The sequence below is a fragment of the Brassica napus genome, chromosome C9 (assembly GCF_020379485.1).
Source record: "Brassica napus cultivar Da-Ae chromosome C9, Da-Ae, whole genome shotgun sequence".
In the NCBI taxonomy this organism is placed as follows: Eukaryota; Viridiplantae; Streptophyta; class Magnoliopsida; order Brassicales; family Brassicaceae; genus Brassica; species Brassica napus.
In genome coordinates this window covers 28,280,495-28,296,462 of record NC_063452.1, presented here as the reverse complement: position 1 = coordinate 28,296,462, position 15,968 = coordinate 28,280,495, and the positions used below count along the sequence as shown (strand labels likewise).

The 15,968-nt window shown below is 35.0% G+C and overlaps 2 protein-coding genes across 2 annotated transcripts; one reads left to right on the top strand and one right to left on the bottom strand.

The window, feature by feature from the left end:
• Window positions 1–4,739: 4,739 nt before the first annotated feature.
• Window positions 4,740–6,180, bottom strand: LOC106418624 (ATP-dependent Clp protease ATP-binding subunit CLPT2, chloroplastic). Its single transcript, XM_013859363.3, has 5 exons — window positions 5,814–6,180; window positions 5,690–5,728; window positions 5,512–5,621; window positions 5,258–5,437; window positions 4,740–5,043 (listed from the first exon to the last, which is right to left on the bottom strand). Exons 1-5 carry the CDS (start codon window positions 6,059–6,061, stop codon window positions 4,886–4,888), a joined length of 735 nt encoding a protein of 244 aa, XP_013714817.1. The 5' UTR covers window positions 6,062–6,180; the 3' UTR covers window positions 4,740–4,885.
• Window positions 6,181–11,419: 5,239 nt separating this feature from the next.
• On the top strand, window positions 11,420–15,116 carry LOC106417795. Its single transcript, XM_013858541.3, has 5 exons — window positions 11,420–12,387; window positions 13,568–13,720; window positions 13,826–13,962; window positions 14,050–14,280; window positions 14,386–15,116. The coding sequence occupies exons 1-5, from the start codon at window positions 11,970–11,972 to the stop codon at window positions 14,878–14,880; spliced, it is 1,434 nt and encodes a 477-aa protein (XP_013713995.2). The 5' UTR covers window positions 11,420–11,969; the 3' UTR covers window positions 14,881–15,116.
• Window positions 15,117–15,968: the final 852 nt, after the last annotated feature.

The following is a 15,968-nucleotide window of genomic DNA, read 5'->3' as shown; positions in this document are numbered from 1 at the left end:
AGAGATAAACGTTATTGCCCTGCTCCTATGACTCTAACATCCATCAAAGAATACCACTATTTTAGTCTTATTTAGAATTTTAGACCCAAACCAGAAACTTGCTTAAAATCATCAATGATTTGGAGAAACCTTTAAGTGATGACTCCTCTCCATCAAAGAATAGGAGAACATCATCTACAAAGTTGAGATGCATTACTAGCGGAGCCTCACATAAAACATCTTTATTAAACATGAGAACCAAACATTAATGAATCCCTTTTCAGGTATTATTTTGCTTGGGTTTGGTTTCAGTCAATTAAGTTTTTCAATTTTGTTACTAAACTGAACCAAAATTTTCCGTTTTTCAATTAAATTATGGCTAAATTTGGAAATTTACCGCTAAATTTGTATAGTGGTGGTTACATTTCATACTTCTATTTTTGAGAAAATTAGGTTCAGATGCACATTTCTGGTTATCAATTACACTATCAGTCACTTTATAACATTCACACACTTTGATATGATAAACCTAAATTGCCCTCAGTCTAGTCTAAATATATTACTAACTATTATTTAACCTGAGCACAACTTTTTTTTTTTTAATTTACATGTTCAACATCGATATTTTCCCTCATCATCTTTTTCACTTTCAGAACTTTCTTATCTTTTTCTCAGTTTCAATAACTCAATTCCTAATAGTGTTTGAGAAACCAAAACATGAAGTCAAACCCAGTTTCAACATCACAAACTCAGCTCATACCCAACCGCCTCTACTTTGCTTCTATTTTTGTTGCCTCCTTTAAAAAGACGGTAAGTCAACTTTTCAAGATCTCACATTTTGTAATAAGAGATTTTGAATTTTATATTTTTTGATTGGTGATTCTTTTTAAGATTTTGTTGTTTCAAGATGTTACATTATTAACCATCCTCTAGTGATTTTTTTTAAAAAATTTTAATTGGTTTTTTAGAAAGGTGAGATTTTTATTAGTATGCAAAATGATTAATTTTTTTTCTAGAGCACAACTTTCATTTCATTAAGCAAACTCAAACATTCGGACCATAATAGGAGAGAGAGTTGATTAAAACTCCACAAACATAAAACATTACAACATAAAAAATAGCTAGAGCTCTTAGATAGAGAAACAGTGAATTCAAAGTAAAAGTTGAGTGCGTTGAAACAGTTTCACGGCACCGTCGGAAACTTGAGATTTGGTCACTTTAAATTGTGACATTTGCATTCAATCCGCACCTCTGAATATTGTCAGGACAAAATCCGTTGTAACTTTAGGCCCCGAATGGACCGCTACACAAGATAGCAAAACGGTTACAGATATGGATAGACAATTCCATTTAAGGGAAATACTCCTTAAAAGGACGCAATAGATGAATAGAGAAAAAGGTTTGCTTCTCCAAAGAGAAGGATGCTAGAGGTGATCAAGATGGTAACTCGTGGCCATAAAATTATGTGCTGTGAAGTTAATGGGCTGAGAACCCGAAGAATAAAGTTCACTGGGCTTATCAGGCTCATAATAACTATGTGATGGCCCACCAGCCCAAGAGAAGTAACGGATTGACCTCGTTGGGAAGTGAAGAATGGTGTAGCCAGAGCGGCGGCGACTGACAAGCGGTTGGGATAGGTTCAGTGAGTGGAGAGACATCGGATTGGACCTCCGATCTGCTGCTTGGTGTGGATAGGAACAAAGCAGGCTGAAGCCCAAGAGTGTAGTAGGTGGAGACGGCGGAGAGCACAGATGCATGGACCAACAAGAATCTGAATCTGAAAATCGAGTTATATGTGGAACCCCTCGAACACAGGAGGTCGAGACGTCGAAAATTGTGGTTTGAAGTTGAGCTTGCGGTGAGGTTGACGGGAGGTTCTGTAAGCTGGAAAAGCACCAGAATGGAGAGGTTGGGATTTACAGATCTGAGGTTTAGAAACACAGATCTTAGTCGTAGTGGGGACGGACCAGAAAGGAGGAGACAGTGAGCAAATGAGGTAAATAGATTCACATATCGGGAGCCTCCAGAGAAGAAAAAAACGGCTGTAGAAACGTTCGACCAAGTTGGATCCATCGGAGCAATGGGTGACAGAAAACGTGAGCTTGAAACGAGAAGAGCTGCGAGAGGAAGACACGGAGGTGGAGAAGCCCGATGCCGGCAAGCTGTGGCTCTACCGACATCATGAAGCAGCGGGAGAACTTGCACATCAATATTCGGACCTGGCAGAGAGTATATGCAAGATGATTGATTAGATCTAATTGATCTTGATATGTGATTGATCAATCTTTTGGACATGGTCGATGGTTTTTACTCGAAGGACCCTTGATTGTAGCACGAATTCACTTCCCAGGATGGTCGATGGTCTCAACCATTGTCTTTATCAGACTGATAGAAAACATATCAAAAATCTCCCGATCACTGCCCAGATCCACAACAACTATTATGTACAATTCAGCGTCCATAATTTCACTTTCCATATTTTATTTGTTCACAACTTCTCCATCAACAATTAATTTGTCAAAATTCATCCATATACACATCATATTATCTCCAGTAAATTATTCACACTTTGTCCACTATACGATGTTCATCATATTTTAGTTTTTTACAATATTAATTTATACTCCCTCCGTTCCTTAAAAATACATATTCTAAAGAAAAATTTTGTTTCTAAAAGATTCATTTTTTTTACATTTTCAATGCATGCTTTATTAACTAATTGCAAAATTCAAAAATCTTAATTGCACTAATTGATTTTTTATTAGTTTAAAATTGTGGAAAGAAAATAAACACAAAAATTTATGTAAATTTAATGTGTTTTATTAAAATATGTGAAAAAATTAGAATATGGATCTTTTAGAAACATATGGAGTATATTTTAAAAATATGAAAGTAGATATCAGTTAAGGATATAACATGAAGTGTAGCTCCATTATTATTTTGTACCAATTATTTTGTTTTTATTTCTATTTTACATCTTAGCCACACAATACTACTACCTAATTCTAAAATCAAGGTTTAGATCTCTTGTTGTTACAATTTATTACCTTTTTTGAACAAACCTTCGTTAAATTAAAAAAACTCAGACAGAGTTATGGAGCTCTAGCAGAGCTACACCTTATGTAAAGCATCTGCATTGGCATTGTTAGGCCAACATTATCGGCGTCCCAGCAGGCCGTCCTTAGGCGAAACGGGCCGAAAAATAAATCAAAAATAAGAGAATAGAAGAGAGACGTGGGTTAATTAAGAAGTGTCAAACCTCATCCTTAAAGAGCACGTGGCACGGTTTGATTGGAAACCCGAAAGGGGTAGAGGAAACACGAAGGTCGGTTTCGAATAATCTTGGTCTCGACTCCTTTCTCTCTATTTCGACGGCGATTTCGACACGACGACGGCGATTTTCGACGCGACGACACCGATCAGTCGTTTAATCGAAGACTTCTCCGCCAAATCGAATATAGACGAGGTATGTGCTCTTCTCTCTGTTGTGACGATTTCGTTGCATGCATCGTGTTTGTAGGGGAAAGACGAGTTTCGGTGTGGAAATCATTCTCGGCGTCTCCCTATTATCTCTCTCTCGACGGCGATCCAATTGAAACCAGGTTTGTGTTTCTTCTATCTCCGTCTTGGTTTGATTTTTTTTTTTGTGCGATATAGAGCTTAGTATTGATGAGTTGATCTATCTACGTCTGGGTTTGATATTTTTTTTGTTGTGACGATGCTTCCTGATTGTGATGGTTTGTAATTGTGATGGTGTGTAATTTTTTTCTCAGTTGGTTTTAATGCTAAATTTCTCATATGTGAATTCTTTTGATCGAGTAAACAAAATTGTTCATGCGTTTATGCTAATTGTTCATAATTCTCTCATAGTTTTGATTGACTAAATATGTTCATATACATGTGAAATGCATTAGGAGCTTGTTATACTTGCGCAAAAGTATACTGATATTTTTTTTTGTTGTGACGATGCTTCACCTTTGTAATTTTCTCATGTTTTCAAGTTTAATGTTATATGTTTTATTTTAAATTTATCTTTTATATGTCATTACTAATTAAAATAAATAATTAATTTGCTAAGATACACCAAAAAGTCCTACCAATAATCCTATTATTTTGGATTGTCCCTAACTTTTGTCCTTAACATCAAAATAAGATTAAACTAATCTAAGGACCTAAAAATTAGGGACACCAATAATGTTGCCCTTAAGTCTTGGTACATGATAAAATGTGATAGGTAAAAAGAAATTACATAGTTGAGATATATCAAATATTATTCCTTGAGCTTACATTATTCAGTTAAAATCTAACTACAAAATTAATGATTTTTCACACAATGTCTCTAGCGCAAAGTGACTATAAATGTAAACTCAAAATGTACGTGCACTTTTTATGTAGTCATGTTTAATTTCAGTTGTTCGGTTAATTTTATTTTTGTAATGATTCGGTAGAAAATGGTATAATTTGGTTAGAATAAAATGAAAAAAATACAAAACTAACCAAACCAATAACCGAGTTAATTCTATAAACTTTCTAATCAGTTCACAACCTATAATCCAAACCTAAACCGTAAACTAAAAAATTTGGGTTCCTTTCAGCAGGTTCAGTGGGTTGGTTCATAACCGTGGGATTAGTAGTCACATTTACATTGTGTAACTGTTTCTAGTCTTAAAAAAAAAAACAGACAGCAGAAAGAAATGGCAAAGGCGAGAAGATTACACTTAATCTCAAGGATCGTAATTTTTGTGGAAGAGCTTAAAGTCTGTTAGGCAAAAGCAAAGAAGTGAAAATTAAGAATCAGTAGGATGAACAGATAAGAACATCATTGCAAACTGCAACCATAAATTTGGAGGCTTTAGTATGAAAATTAAGATGGCATAAATGGAGGATGATAAATGTAACAAACACACTATTCATCTAGAAATCCAGATTCAGAGGCAAAGGACTCTAACTCTTTAGCTTTTTCATCAGTGAAACCAAGAGTTGCCAGTATCTTGTGACCTGGAGATTCAACTTCACACCAGACTCCCAGCAATATATGGGCTGGCATTATTTCCCCAATACCACCTGTAACAATAGAGCAATGAAACGACGTTACTTAAGATTGTCTTAAAATCTTGCGGCAAGATTAAAGTAGCAAAGGACATGAAGACATGTAAGCTAAGAGATTAACAGACATTCAATCTCTCGACCCACATAAAAACAAGTAATGTTGCTCTAATAAAACTCAGCTGGCATAAGAGGAGATTCACCAAGTTTGAGTTAGAAGGGAGAACAAAACCTGCTTTGAGATTCTGATTGACAGCTGAGTCAAGAGCTCTTTGAGCATCTTGGGTTAAAGGAGGATGTTCAGGGCTGAAGGAATACAAATCTGCTTTCCCTAGTAACTTGATAGTTTCTTCACGAACTTTGTAAAGAGTTATCTTATGCGCCCTCAAGAATTTGGAAGTAAAACTAGTCCCTGCTCATCAGATTGAACACTAGATTAACTCCAATACCAATCACTTTGATAATCAAGAAGTAAACAACAAGTACCTTCAATCAAGATACCCATGAGAAGTGATTCAGTACCAGTGTTGGGATACTTGAGCTTCCTAGCTTCGAGCTCTCCCATTGCAAATGATTTGATTCCTCTCCACGACCATCTATACATTGAACATTACCCTCAACTTTCTTAAAGAAACCCTAATTCAACTTCAAGAACAACACTTACTTGGGCTTTTTCGCATCAGAAACCGCAGATTCTGGATTCCTGTAATCAGAATCGAGCACACAAAGTCTTGTAAGTTAGACGAGGGAGAACTCAAAATTGATCAACGTAAATCGAAGAAACCTACGCGGTGGGTAAGCTGGCAACGACGGCGATTCGGATCTTTCTGCGCGTTGTCGAGTTAGTTCGCAAGACGGAGGCGGAAGAATCCAGAGAGAGAGAAGAATCACCGGCCATCCATGGATTCGTCAGGTTCAGGGATTTTACTGGATTTCTTGTGGAGAAGAAGTGTATTCCAGAAGATGGTTTCTGACTGTAGAAAGAATCGATTTGGGAGATCCTTAGATTCGCCAAAGTAAAAGATTGAGAAGCCATTTCTATCGCGAAGAAAAAGGACTGACAAGTGTGTTCGTTTGGATAACGCAAGATACCTGGGGATGAAGAAGACCACGTTCTAGGGTGGCGTTTCGAACTACCACGTTCCAGGGTGGGCGTTCTCGGGTACCCATTCGGATTCGGTTCAGGTATATTCGAGTCTCGGATTCAAAGATTTTAGCTCCATTCAGATATTTCTACATTTTGGTTCGGGTTCGTTCGGATCTTTGCCGTTCGGATAACCCATTTAAATTGTTTTTAAAATTTTAAAATTCATTATATACTTTAAATTTCTCAAAATCTATAAATGAAATCATATAATTTTGAATAACATATGTCAAAATACATAAATTAACATATAAATTGGTTTGATTTGAATATTTGGATGAGAATCAATTGATATTTTAAGTATTTTTTGTTGTTTTTAATATACTTTAGCTATTTTAGATATGTACTTTGACTATTTGTATATATTTTCAAGTATTTTGGACAATTTAAACATATCTTATATATTTTGAATATTTTTAATATACATTAATTTAAAAATAATACATATATATAGTTATATTAATATATTTCGGATATAACTGGGTACCTGAAATATTTCGGTTCGGTCGGGTTCGGTTTCAGTTCTCTAAATACGAAATTTTGAATCCATTCGGATATTTAATTTATTTCGGTTTAGAGTCGATATTACTCTTTTAGATTGGGTTCGGTTCGATTGTTCAGGTCCGGATTTTTTCCCAGTCCTCCACCCTATATAGCTTGATTTTCATAAACGTTTGAAAGCCCAAAAAGATAAATAATGTTTCTTATTAAGGTTTAAACAAACCCTGAAACGGCCCATTTGGTAGAGCATGATCCTTTGATACGACGACGGCGCATGGCACATTTTTTATAAAATTTCAATCCTTCTTTGAACAATTTTGCTACAATGTGTATGAAAAGATTTTGTCGCAAACAGTAAAGTTCACATGTGGGTATAAAAGTCTTTATTTTAGACGAAAATGAATGCATGTATTTCAAATACTAATGCTTTCCATGTGTTTTCCCCCTCTGTCCTTTAGAATACTATACTCTTCATTTACTAGCTGATAATAAGTCAACGTCTAGGGAGACAAAGCATGAGAGAAGTTCATCTCCTCTTTATATCTGTCGCATGATTTTACTAGATAGTGGTGTTCATGCATGATCCGTTAAGTGAGAACAGAGAGAAAAACAAAGAAAAGTGCTATCTAATTAAAGGTAAATTACATTGAATTTTTTCATTTTTTGCTGTCGTCAGTTGCATAGTCGATTACTCATCTGACTTTTCATTTCACCTTAATTTAAATAATGGTATACTGTCTATAATGGACACATATACGAGAATGAGATCACAATAAAAAAATTCTATGATATGACGATTTTTCTTGCGACACAAAAATGGACAAAACTTGCGTTCACTCCCTCTTTTTATAACCAATCAAAATGTCTGCTACATTATTAATAAAAATATTATTTTTTAAAAACAAAATTAAAAAAATTGAAAAAAAAATGATACCACTAACAAAACCCTAAATCTTAAATTCTAAACTCTAAATCATAAACCCAAACTCAAAACCCTAAATCCGAAACCCAAATTCAAAATCCTAAATCCTAAACCCAAACTCTAGATCCTAAATCCTAAACCCAAACTCTAGATTCAAATTCTAAACCATAAACTCTAAACCCAAACCCTATATCCTAAACCTGAATCCTAGACCTTAAATCTAAACCATAAATCCTAGACCCAAAAGGTTTGAATTTGGGTTTAAGGTTTACAGTTTGATTTAGGGTCTACGATTTGAGTTTGGATCTAGAGTTTACGGTTTTGGTTTAGGATCTAGGATTTGGGTTTACAGTTTGGGTTTAGGGTTTAGGATTTGGGTTTGTAGTATAGGGTTTACTATTTGGGTTTAGGGTATAGGGTTTGAGTTTAGTATTTAGGGGTTAAATTTAGATTTATGGTTTACAATTTAGAATTTATGATTTAAAGTTTTGTTAGGCATCATTCTTTTTTTACTATTTTAAATTTTTTAAATAAAATTTAATATTTTTTATTAATTATTTAGGTGGCATTTTGATTGGTGGCAAGAAAAGATCATCAATTTAAAGGATAAGTTTTGTCCCACAAAAATCTATATGAAACATGTTTCTAATTACACCTCATTTATGTAACACACATAACCGAACTGGTTTTAATTGTTTTAAACCAACATTTTCAATGAGTTCAACAACTTGCATCAATACACGTGAACAAAATTATGTAGCAAAATAAAATTCAAATGTGGGTATAATTAGAGTCGTTATATTAGAAGAACGTGAATGCTGCATTTCAAATACTAATGCTTTTCATGCTTTTTTACCTTTGTCCTTTGGAATAGTTCTCTTCATTTGTTAACTACAAAGTCATTGTCTAGGGAGATCGAGCATGAGACAAGTTCTCATTGTCTCTTTACTCTTTATCTCGGTTGCATGATATTAGTAGACAATGTGGCTTTCCATGCATTTTCTGTTAGTAATTAGGGGACACCAGCCGGGACTTTTGCAGATCCAGCATCGGAGAAGCTATTCAACGACGTCGCTGCTCGAGTTGAAGAGCGTGAAATGCAGTTAATTCATCAGTTTCCCGATCGATTATCCGTCCAATTGTCAACAGAGGAGGTTGACAAGATCTTCCAAGATGTAAACTTTTAAAATATGTTTATATTTTAATAATTATTTTATAATTATTTAATTTTTTTAAAAAAATATTTTTCTAGGTGGCTCCTAGAAAGAAGGGACGGACGGTAGGCATAGACTCCGTCAACGAAGTCGCAAGGGCGACTTTGTCCTACGCTTCGAGACGAGATCATGAGACTTCTCATATGCGTGCTTGGATGGATGCCAACAGGTCCGCTTGGACTCCCTTGAAGATCTTCTCGACGTTATGGCGATTGAAAAGCCGCTTCTACATAGAGCGTTAGAGCAGAGATGACAGACTCTCGGGATGGGACAGCCTCCCCAGAATCCAGGGATCGAGACTCTCCGAAAACGAGCGGGCCCAACAACTACATCGATGGTGTGATCCATATTTTTTTCGTTTTGTAAATTCTAAATTTAAATATTATTTTATGACATTTGTCTCTTAAAAATATATATTTCAAATTTCAAATTTTCGTTTTATAATTTAAATATTTTGAATTTTAAATTTTAATTTTAATTTCAATATTATTTCATATATATAATACGGAAATGAATCGTATAGTCCTCGTAAAATTAACATGGAGTTTACTTGGATTCATTGTATAATCTTTGTAAGTTTTACAATGTCTTTACAACGAAATACTTGTAACTTCCTCATAAATTTTACAAGAACATTACATGCCAAAATTTATAAATTCGTCGTAAGTTTAACAACTATTTAAATACGATATTACAACAAAGTTTAACTCTAACACTTACAACGCGTTTACGACGAATAAGTTTTCTTCACTTTTACGATGAATAAGTTTTCTTCGGTTTTTCGATGAATAAATTTTCTTCGCCTTTACGATGAATACCTTTCCTCGTAAATTTTACATAGAGATTATGATGAATCTTACGACGATCGTTTAACAATGAAATGCGCTCCCTTGTTAATTCGTATTAACACTCCTATCACGACGAATTAACAAGCAATAGGCCCTTGTAAAGTCAGTTTTCTTGTAGAGTAAAAAAAACAAAGAAAGTCGTATCTTAGATGTGTACATTAAAATCTTTGATATTTTCAAAATTGAGCAACATGAAAACAACTTCATTTAGTTTTCGATAGTTACGTAATCAATTAATCATTTGACTTTCGGTATTACCTTATTACAAATAATAATATATTGTCTAAAATGGACACATTGGTACGATCACAATAAACAAATTCAATGACAGACAAATCTTGATCAGTTATGAAAGTGGCTTCCACAAAAAAAAAAGGTATTTCTTTGACAATTGTTTTCATTATTTTTTATTATAATTTTTAATGATTATTTTATTATAAATTAGAAAAAAAAATACAAGAATAGTTTTTTACAACTAACAGTTTATACTTACTCTATTAAAAAGGAAAGGTATGATTTAAAATTTTACACATCGGAAAAATATATCTTTAATTTTGATTATAGTGCATTATTTTATGAGATTATCTATTTATTATAATTTTAAACTAATAAAAATTTAATATTTACAATTAAATTTTTGAAAGTTACACTTATTCATTATCACCTTATAAAACGCATAGAAATTATATATTTTTGAAACAATTTTTTTCAAAAGTTGTATCTTTCTAAAGTGGAATATAGAAATGAATATATTTTACGAGAATTAATAGAACTAAACTCTAAACCAAAAGAGTTTCCACCACAAGTGACAGTGGTTAAGAATTAATCATTCCAATAATCTAGTAAAGAATAAGGCCACTTGGCCTACCAAAGCTCGATGTCGATCTCTTCATGTCCATTGCTTATGCTGCTTGACTAGATCCGAAGCTTTTTTTGGTGCGCGGTGCAGGTTATACCGGTTCTGATGTGGGGTGGTACTTCTTCCATCGGTTCAGGTGACGCAAAGCTCAAGTATTTCTATGGTGGTCTGTCGTGTCTTTCCTGGTTTCTTGACTGTCTGTGTGTATTGAAAGCTCTCTGTTTCAGATAGGTTTTAAGCTTTGTTCTGTCTTAGCCTAGATCTAAGTTCAAAACCTCTCGCTGTAAGTTCGGTTTTGTGTCAAGTTCGCAGCTTGTGGGTCGTCCTTGTGGAGCTTCAGTCTGAGGTTTCTTCATGGAGACAACTTGAGAGAGTGTAGCGAATTCAGATTTAGGGGTTTGGTGTATTGTTTTGAGAGATTTGTGAAAGGAGATTTAGTTGTTATTGGGCTTGTGGATTGTGTTTGGTCTGATGGTTCTGTTGGGAGTTATCATTTTCTGCTTTCTACGGTAGAGTTTCTCTGCCTTGGAAGTTGGTTTTGCTCTGTCTCCTTTGAGGTTTCTAGCTCTTCATGGTGGTTATCCTTGGTATGGCCTCGCTGTTAGTCTTCTAGTCTTGGTTTTGTTATCTTCAGTTTGTGAAGCTTTGGGGCTGAGAAGTAATGTAGTTCCTTGGTTTGAAACCAACGGGTTTTCCGGATTACTTGGTAAGGAACCGTGGAGCTATAACTCAATTGCGTGTAGTCTTTGAATAGTTAATTGCTAACCGTCGTCTTCTTTAGCTGCTCGAGTTGAAGATTGGTTCTCGGTGGCTTCTTGTAGAGGAAGCAATCTTATGTGTGGTGGTTGAACGTGTTGCATTGGTGAAAACGTTCTAGGAGATCATCTTCCAACTCAAATAATTAGGCTTGCATCGCTTTCTCTTTCACATATGCTTCTGGCTCGGTTTAGCTTCTCCTTTCTTGAAGTTCTTCGCTTATCTCCCTATGCTCCTTATCAACATCTCTTCTTCCTTTAGTCTAGTGTATGTTTTAGTGGATGTATCAAACTTTGTCTTCGGATGGTGCCTATCACCACTAATGCTGCCTTATGGCTCCGGAAAGGTTTGAACATCTTTGCTGACTTTGTGTACTATTTTGTTGAAGTTAATATTAATCCATGGGATGACAAAAAAAAAGGCCACTTGGCCTACTGTGTTTTAACACCGTAAAACATTTGAGTTCTCCTGCAATTTAAATCGAATATCTTTTTACAAAAAAAATAATCTAGTAAAGAATATAATCTATTAAGCCAAGTACGACTTTGTATATTCACTTTGTATTGTCTCTCAAAGATTCCGCATACTGAATCACTTTCCAAGAAAAAAAAACCTTCTCTTTCGTTCTCTCTCGTGCATAGTTTTCATACAGCTTCAACAATATAAAGAGTCCAAAGGACAAAACCCGGTTACATCTCCAATGGATCGCACCGACCAATCAGAGTCCACGACCCGACCCGAAAACACCGTCGTCCTCTCCATCGACTGTCTCAAAGGAAGCTCAAAAAGCGAGGAATGGAGCGGCGATATGCTTCAAACCGGAGACATAGTGGAAGAGATCAGGATCGGTTCAGGACCCGGTTCGGCTATTTTCAAAGCTCCGTTTAAAGGAGGTAAAGCTTGGCTCCAGAAGGTTCTTCACAATTCGTACAGGAACAAAGAAACTTCGATTGTTGTCAGAGTCAGACGTGGCTCCGAAGATCTCTCTGATCTTTCTGCTTGTATTGTTCCTAACGAATCCGCGGGTAAGAGACGGTACATGCTTAGATCCATTGATGACCCGAATTATACAGTTGGGTTCTCGGATCGTACTGAGTCTGTTTGCCTCGGTATACAAGGTGAGTTCACTCGGTCGGTTAATTATCTTTTGGTTCTTGTGTTGACTTTTCTGGCTTACTTTTTGAATTTTACCTTGGTATCGTACGTAATCGTACACGCTCATGCTTCTCAGTAGGTAAAATTCAATTAATGCAGTTATTATTCATACGAGTTTTTTCTTTTTAATTAAAAGTGTACCAATTAATTTTTAACTGTTACTCTTTCTGTGTCAGGTTTTTACACGAAGATTTAAAAATATAAATTTTTATGTAATTTATTTTGATTTCGTAAAAATAACATTAAATAAAACTAGTTTAACCAATAAAAAACAATATAGAATTTTGTAACCGATCATAAATTTCAAATGATATTAAATTTTATCTAAAATAGTGAAAAAATCACTTATTATGTAACAAAATAAAAATTCTTAAACAACACTTAAAATGATACAAAAGAGTATTAAAAGTGTACCAATTTGTTGTTTATCAAAAAAGATGAATTTAATTCTAAATTTTATAGTAATGATCTTTCTTCCAAAATATACTCAAGTTTTGTGAGTTAAAACAACAACAAAAAAACGAAACATAAAATATTTTTACATTTAAGAAAAAAATATTTATACATTATAAGAGTTATTATTTGATCATTAACTATACACTAAGAATGATTATTTTTCTTGGTCCTACAAAATAAAATAAACTAAAGAAAGCTTCCACTCAACCAAAATTTGCTACTTTGACGCTGGGTAATACTCCCTCCGTATCACTTTAAGTGATGTTTAAGAGAAAATTTTTGTTTCATTTTAAGTCATATTTTCAAGTTTCCATTTAAAAAGTAAATGCAATTTTATGTTTTTGACTGTTTGTAATCTGCAGTATAATTTTCTATTGGTTGAACTATATGTATTTATTGTTGTTTTTAGACAAAAGAAAAAAATTAAATAAAAGTTTGTAATTTCTTAATAGGTGTGCAAAAACCATAAAATCCACTTATTTTGATACAGAGGGAGTATTATACTAGCGATGGGTTGGTGTAGTGGCTAAAATTCTGGAAAATTCTGGATTATTCAATTGATGACTTTAGCAAATAATTACTTAAATGTGATAAATATTTTAGATTTAAGTTTTATTGGAATGAAAAATTCTATAACCTCGCTTATTGGGAGTACAAAATAAGAAATGTTGTTAAAATGATTTACAGCTTCAAGAGGGTCAAGAATGGTGGAAGCATTGGGGAGAGCTAAGCTTCAAGATGGCTATGTTTCATATCCATGGGAAAGGCGGATGCAAGAAGCTTTACCAATCTCTGGATCCAGCAACTTTCTCTCCATTCTTTTTCTTCCTAAAGCTTCTGGTAAGAAACATTTAATTAAATTTTCAGTCACACATTCATTCGATGAAATTCTTTTTCCATGTTTCTTTTTATTTTAATCCATGTATAATATACTTTTAAAAATAGTTCATGAAAGGGCGGGTTCTCGGTATAATGACTTGGAAGACACACTTGCTCGTGCAAATGCTTGGCTAAGTTGTTCACAAGCTAATGGCGTACCAATCGTCTTTATGAATATTCAGACTGAATCTCTGCTCACTAAGGTCAGATTGTGATAGTTTGTGTAATATTTTTATTTGTGCATAGAGAGTTTGAATATGAAAATGTTTATCTTTTTTATCATAGTAAAGATATCGGGAGAGACCGCCTCAGCAACGGTAAATACGATGACTTCGCTTTCTGATCTGTCGAATCTCGCAAACGTGAGTCTCTATGGGTTTGAGGATTATCATGGAGTTGATATTGGTGTTGTGAGAGCGGTTCGGCTTTGGTATGCTCCTCTAGGTGTTGAGTTGCCACTTGAAATCAAACTCAGAGATGATGACACCAAACTTGGTTTCTCCATTAGCCGCACTGAAGAGGTGAAAATATCTATTGAGTTATGTATAATATATCAGCATCTCTTCCAAACAACACTTTTTTTTGCTAAGAAAACAACACTTTAAATTGGAATATTTCTTCCACAGGGTTTCATTTATGTCTCCTCAGTAACGGACCACGAAGATGAGAGTGCACCAGCTGCAAGATCGGGCCTGAGCTCATTATACAGAGATGCAGCCAAAGCCTCGCGTCGTCTGGTGGTTTCACGTGTCGGTAGCCAGAAGGTATTGCCGTGGATGGTTTCCTCTACAGGAGCCATTCGCTGCTACGACACCGTTTCGCTCAGCCAGAAACTGTCGCTTCACCGTTACGCAAAGGTTTCCATCATCCTCCACGTTATCCTCTGGGACAACGCGACTTTCTCCTCACCGCCCAGGAGCAGCATGTTGTTTAGTAACCAAACACTCGACTCGAGCGAGTTTTCGTGGCATCGAATGGCTCCGCCACCACGACAGGTCGGTGACAGACAAGTGATGCCATTGCCGGATGACGAGGATGATGTGTTCAGGTTGGAACGCGAGAATGTGGGTAATTCTTCGTTTAAGTTCCAAGAGATCCCTTTTACTAACGAGTCCTTGTGAGTTGTGATGAGATCTCACATTTTGTGTGTTATATTTTTGGGGATATGTATCTATACGTGCATGCATGCATGTAAATAATTGGAAGTAGGGTTTGTTCCGGTGATGCTAGTTTCTGTCTTTGTAATGAAATTTTTTTTAGTTCTTCCTGCAAGGCATTAAGCATAGAGCCAGTAGCTCAGCTGGTGTACTAGAGAAGTTCACTAGTTTGATCTAAAACTCATAGGAGTACTTTTTAAGACCAAAATAAAAATCTCAATTTATTTTTCTTTTTACCCAAATTCGTAGAAGAAATATTGGATATGGATCTTCACAAAAATCAGAGGATAAATCATCTCATCACGGCATCACCAATACCACGTAAAACTCTCACAATAATCTCTCTCCTGCAGGCAACTTGAACCATCTTCTTCTGTCAATATAATCTTCATTTACACTAAAACCATGGACATTACCATTTTCTTTTGTTTCTTTCTAACTTTTATCAATTTTATTATCCTTGTATGGTTAATGTTAAATTTGTTTCAGTGAGCTAATTAAGTAACCCAAAAACTGGGAGTACAATCTCAAGCTTTAACAAATGCACAGTAAAAAATAATAATCAAATTTTACATTTTTAATATAATGGGCGCATGTCCACAATCTCATCTCATTGCATTCGGTTAAGCGTTGTGTAACACCAAATAAATGCAATTGTTAAAAATAACTTATCAGAGATTCTAGTGAATAAAACATTCTGCTTGGTTCTACTCATCATCAGCTTTTCTCTCTCTTAACTTTCATTTTCTCTCTTCCATCTCTTTAACTTTCTCAGATTTTCTTGGTGATCAAACTGTTCCTGTGGCTCCCCAACCGAAAACGGGTTTCCTTTTGTTTTCCTTGATCTAGTAAAAGCGGTTTGTCCATTTTTGACTTGGATCGTGTGAGGTTCAAGCAACAGTTCGTTGGGATGAGTTTTGTCCTTCCGATGTTTACCTGTCTATGTGTAGCGGTGATTTTGATTCGATGATGGTTGGTATGGGTTGTGACTTTATATCATCCTCTGTGGAAGTGATCTATGGATTCGTCAATCGTGTGGCATTTAGGAGGTC

Excerpts from the sequence above, each read along its gene's own strand:
- LOC106418624 (XM_013859363.3), bottom strand. The coding sequence starts at position 6,061 with ATGGCTTCTCAATCTTTTACTTTGGCGAATCTAAGGATCTCCCAAATC. Across the intron at positions 5,729-5,813 it reads GTTGCCAGCTTACCCACCGC|GAATCCAGAATCTGCGGTTT; the intron begins GTAGGTTTCTTC and ends TTCTGATTACAG. Across the intron at positions 5,622-5,689 it reads TCTGATGCGAAAAAGCCCAA|ATGGTCGTGGAGAGGAATCA; the intron begins GTAAGTGTTGTT and ends TTCAATGTATAG.
- LOC106417795 (XM_013858541.3), top strand. The coding sequence starts at position 11,970 with ATGGATCGCACCGACCAATCAGAGTCCACGACCCGACCCGAAAACACC. Across the intron at positions 12,388-13,567 it reads TGTTTGCCTCGGTATACAAG|CTTCAAGAGGGTCAAGAATG; the intron begins GTGAGTTCACTC and ends AATGATTTACAG. Across the intron at positions 13,721-13,825 it reads TTTTCTTCCTAAAGCTTCTG|TTCATGAAAGGGCGGGTTCT; the intron begins GTAAGAAACATT and ends TTTTAAAAATAG.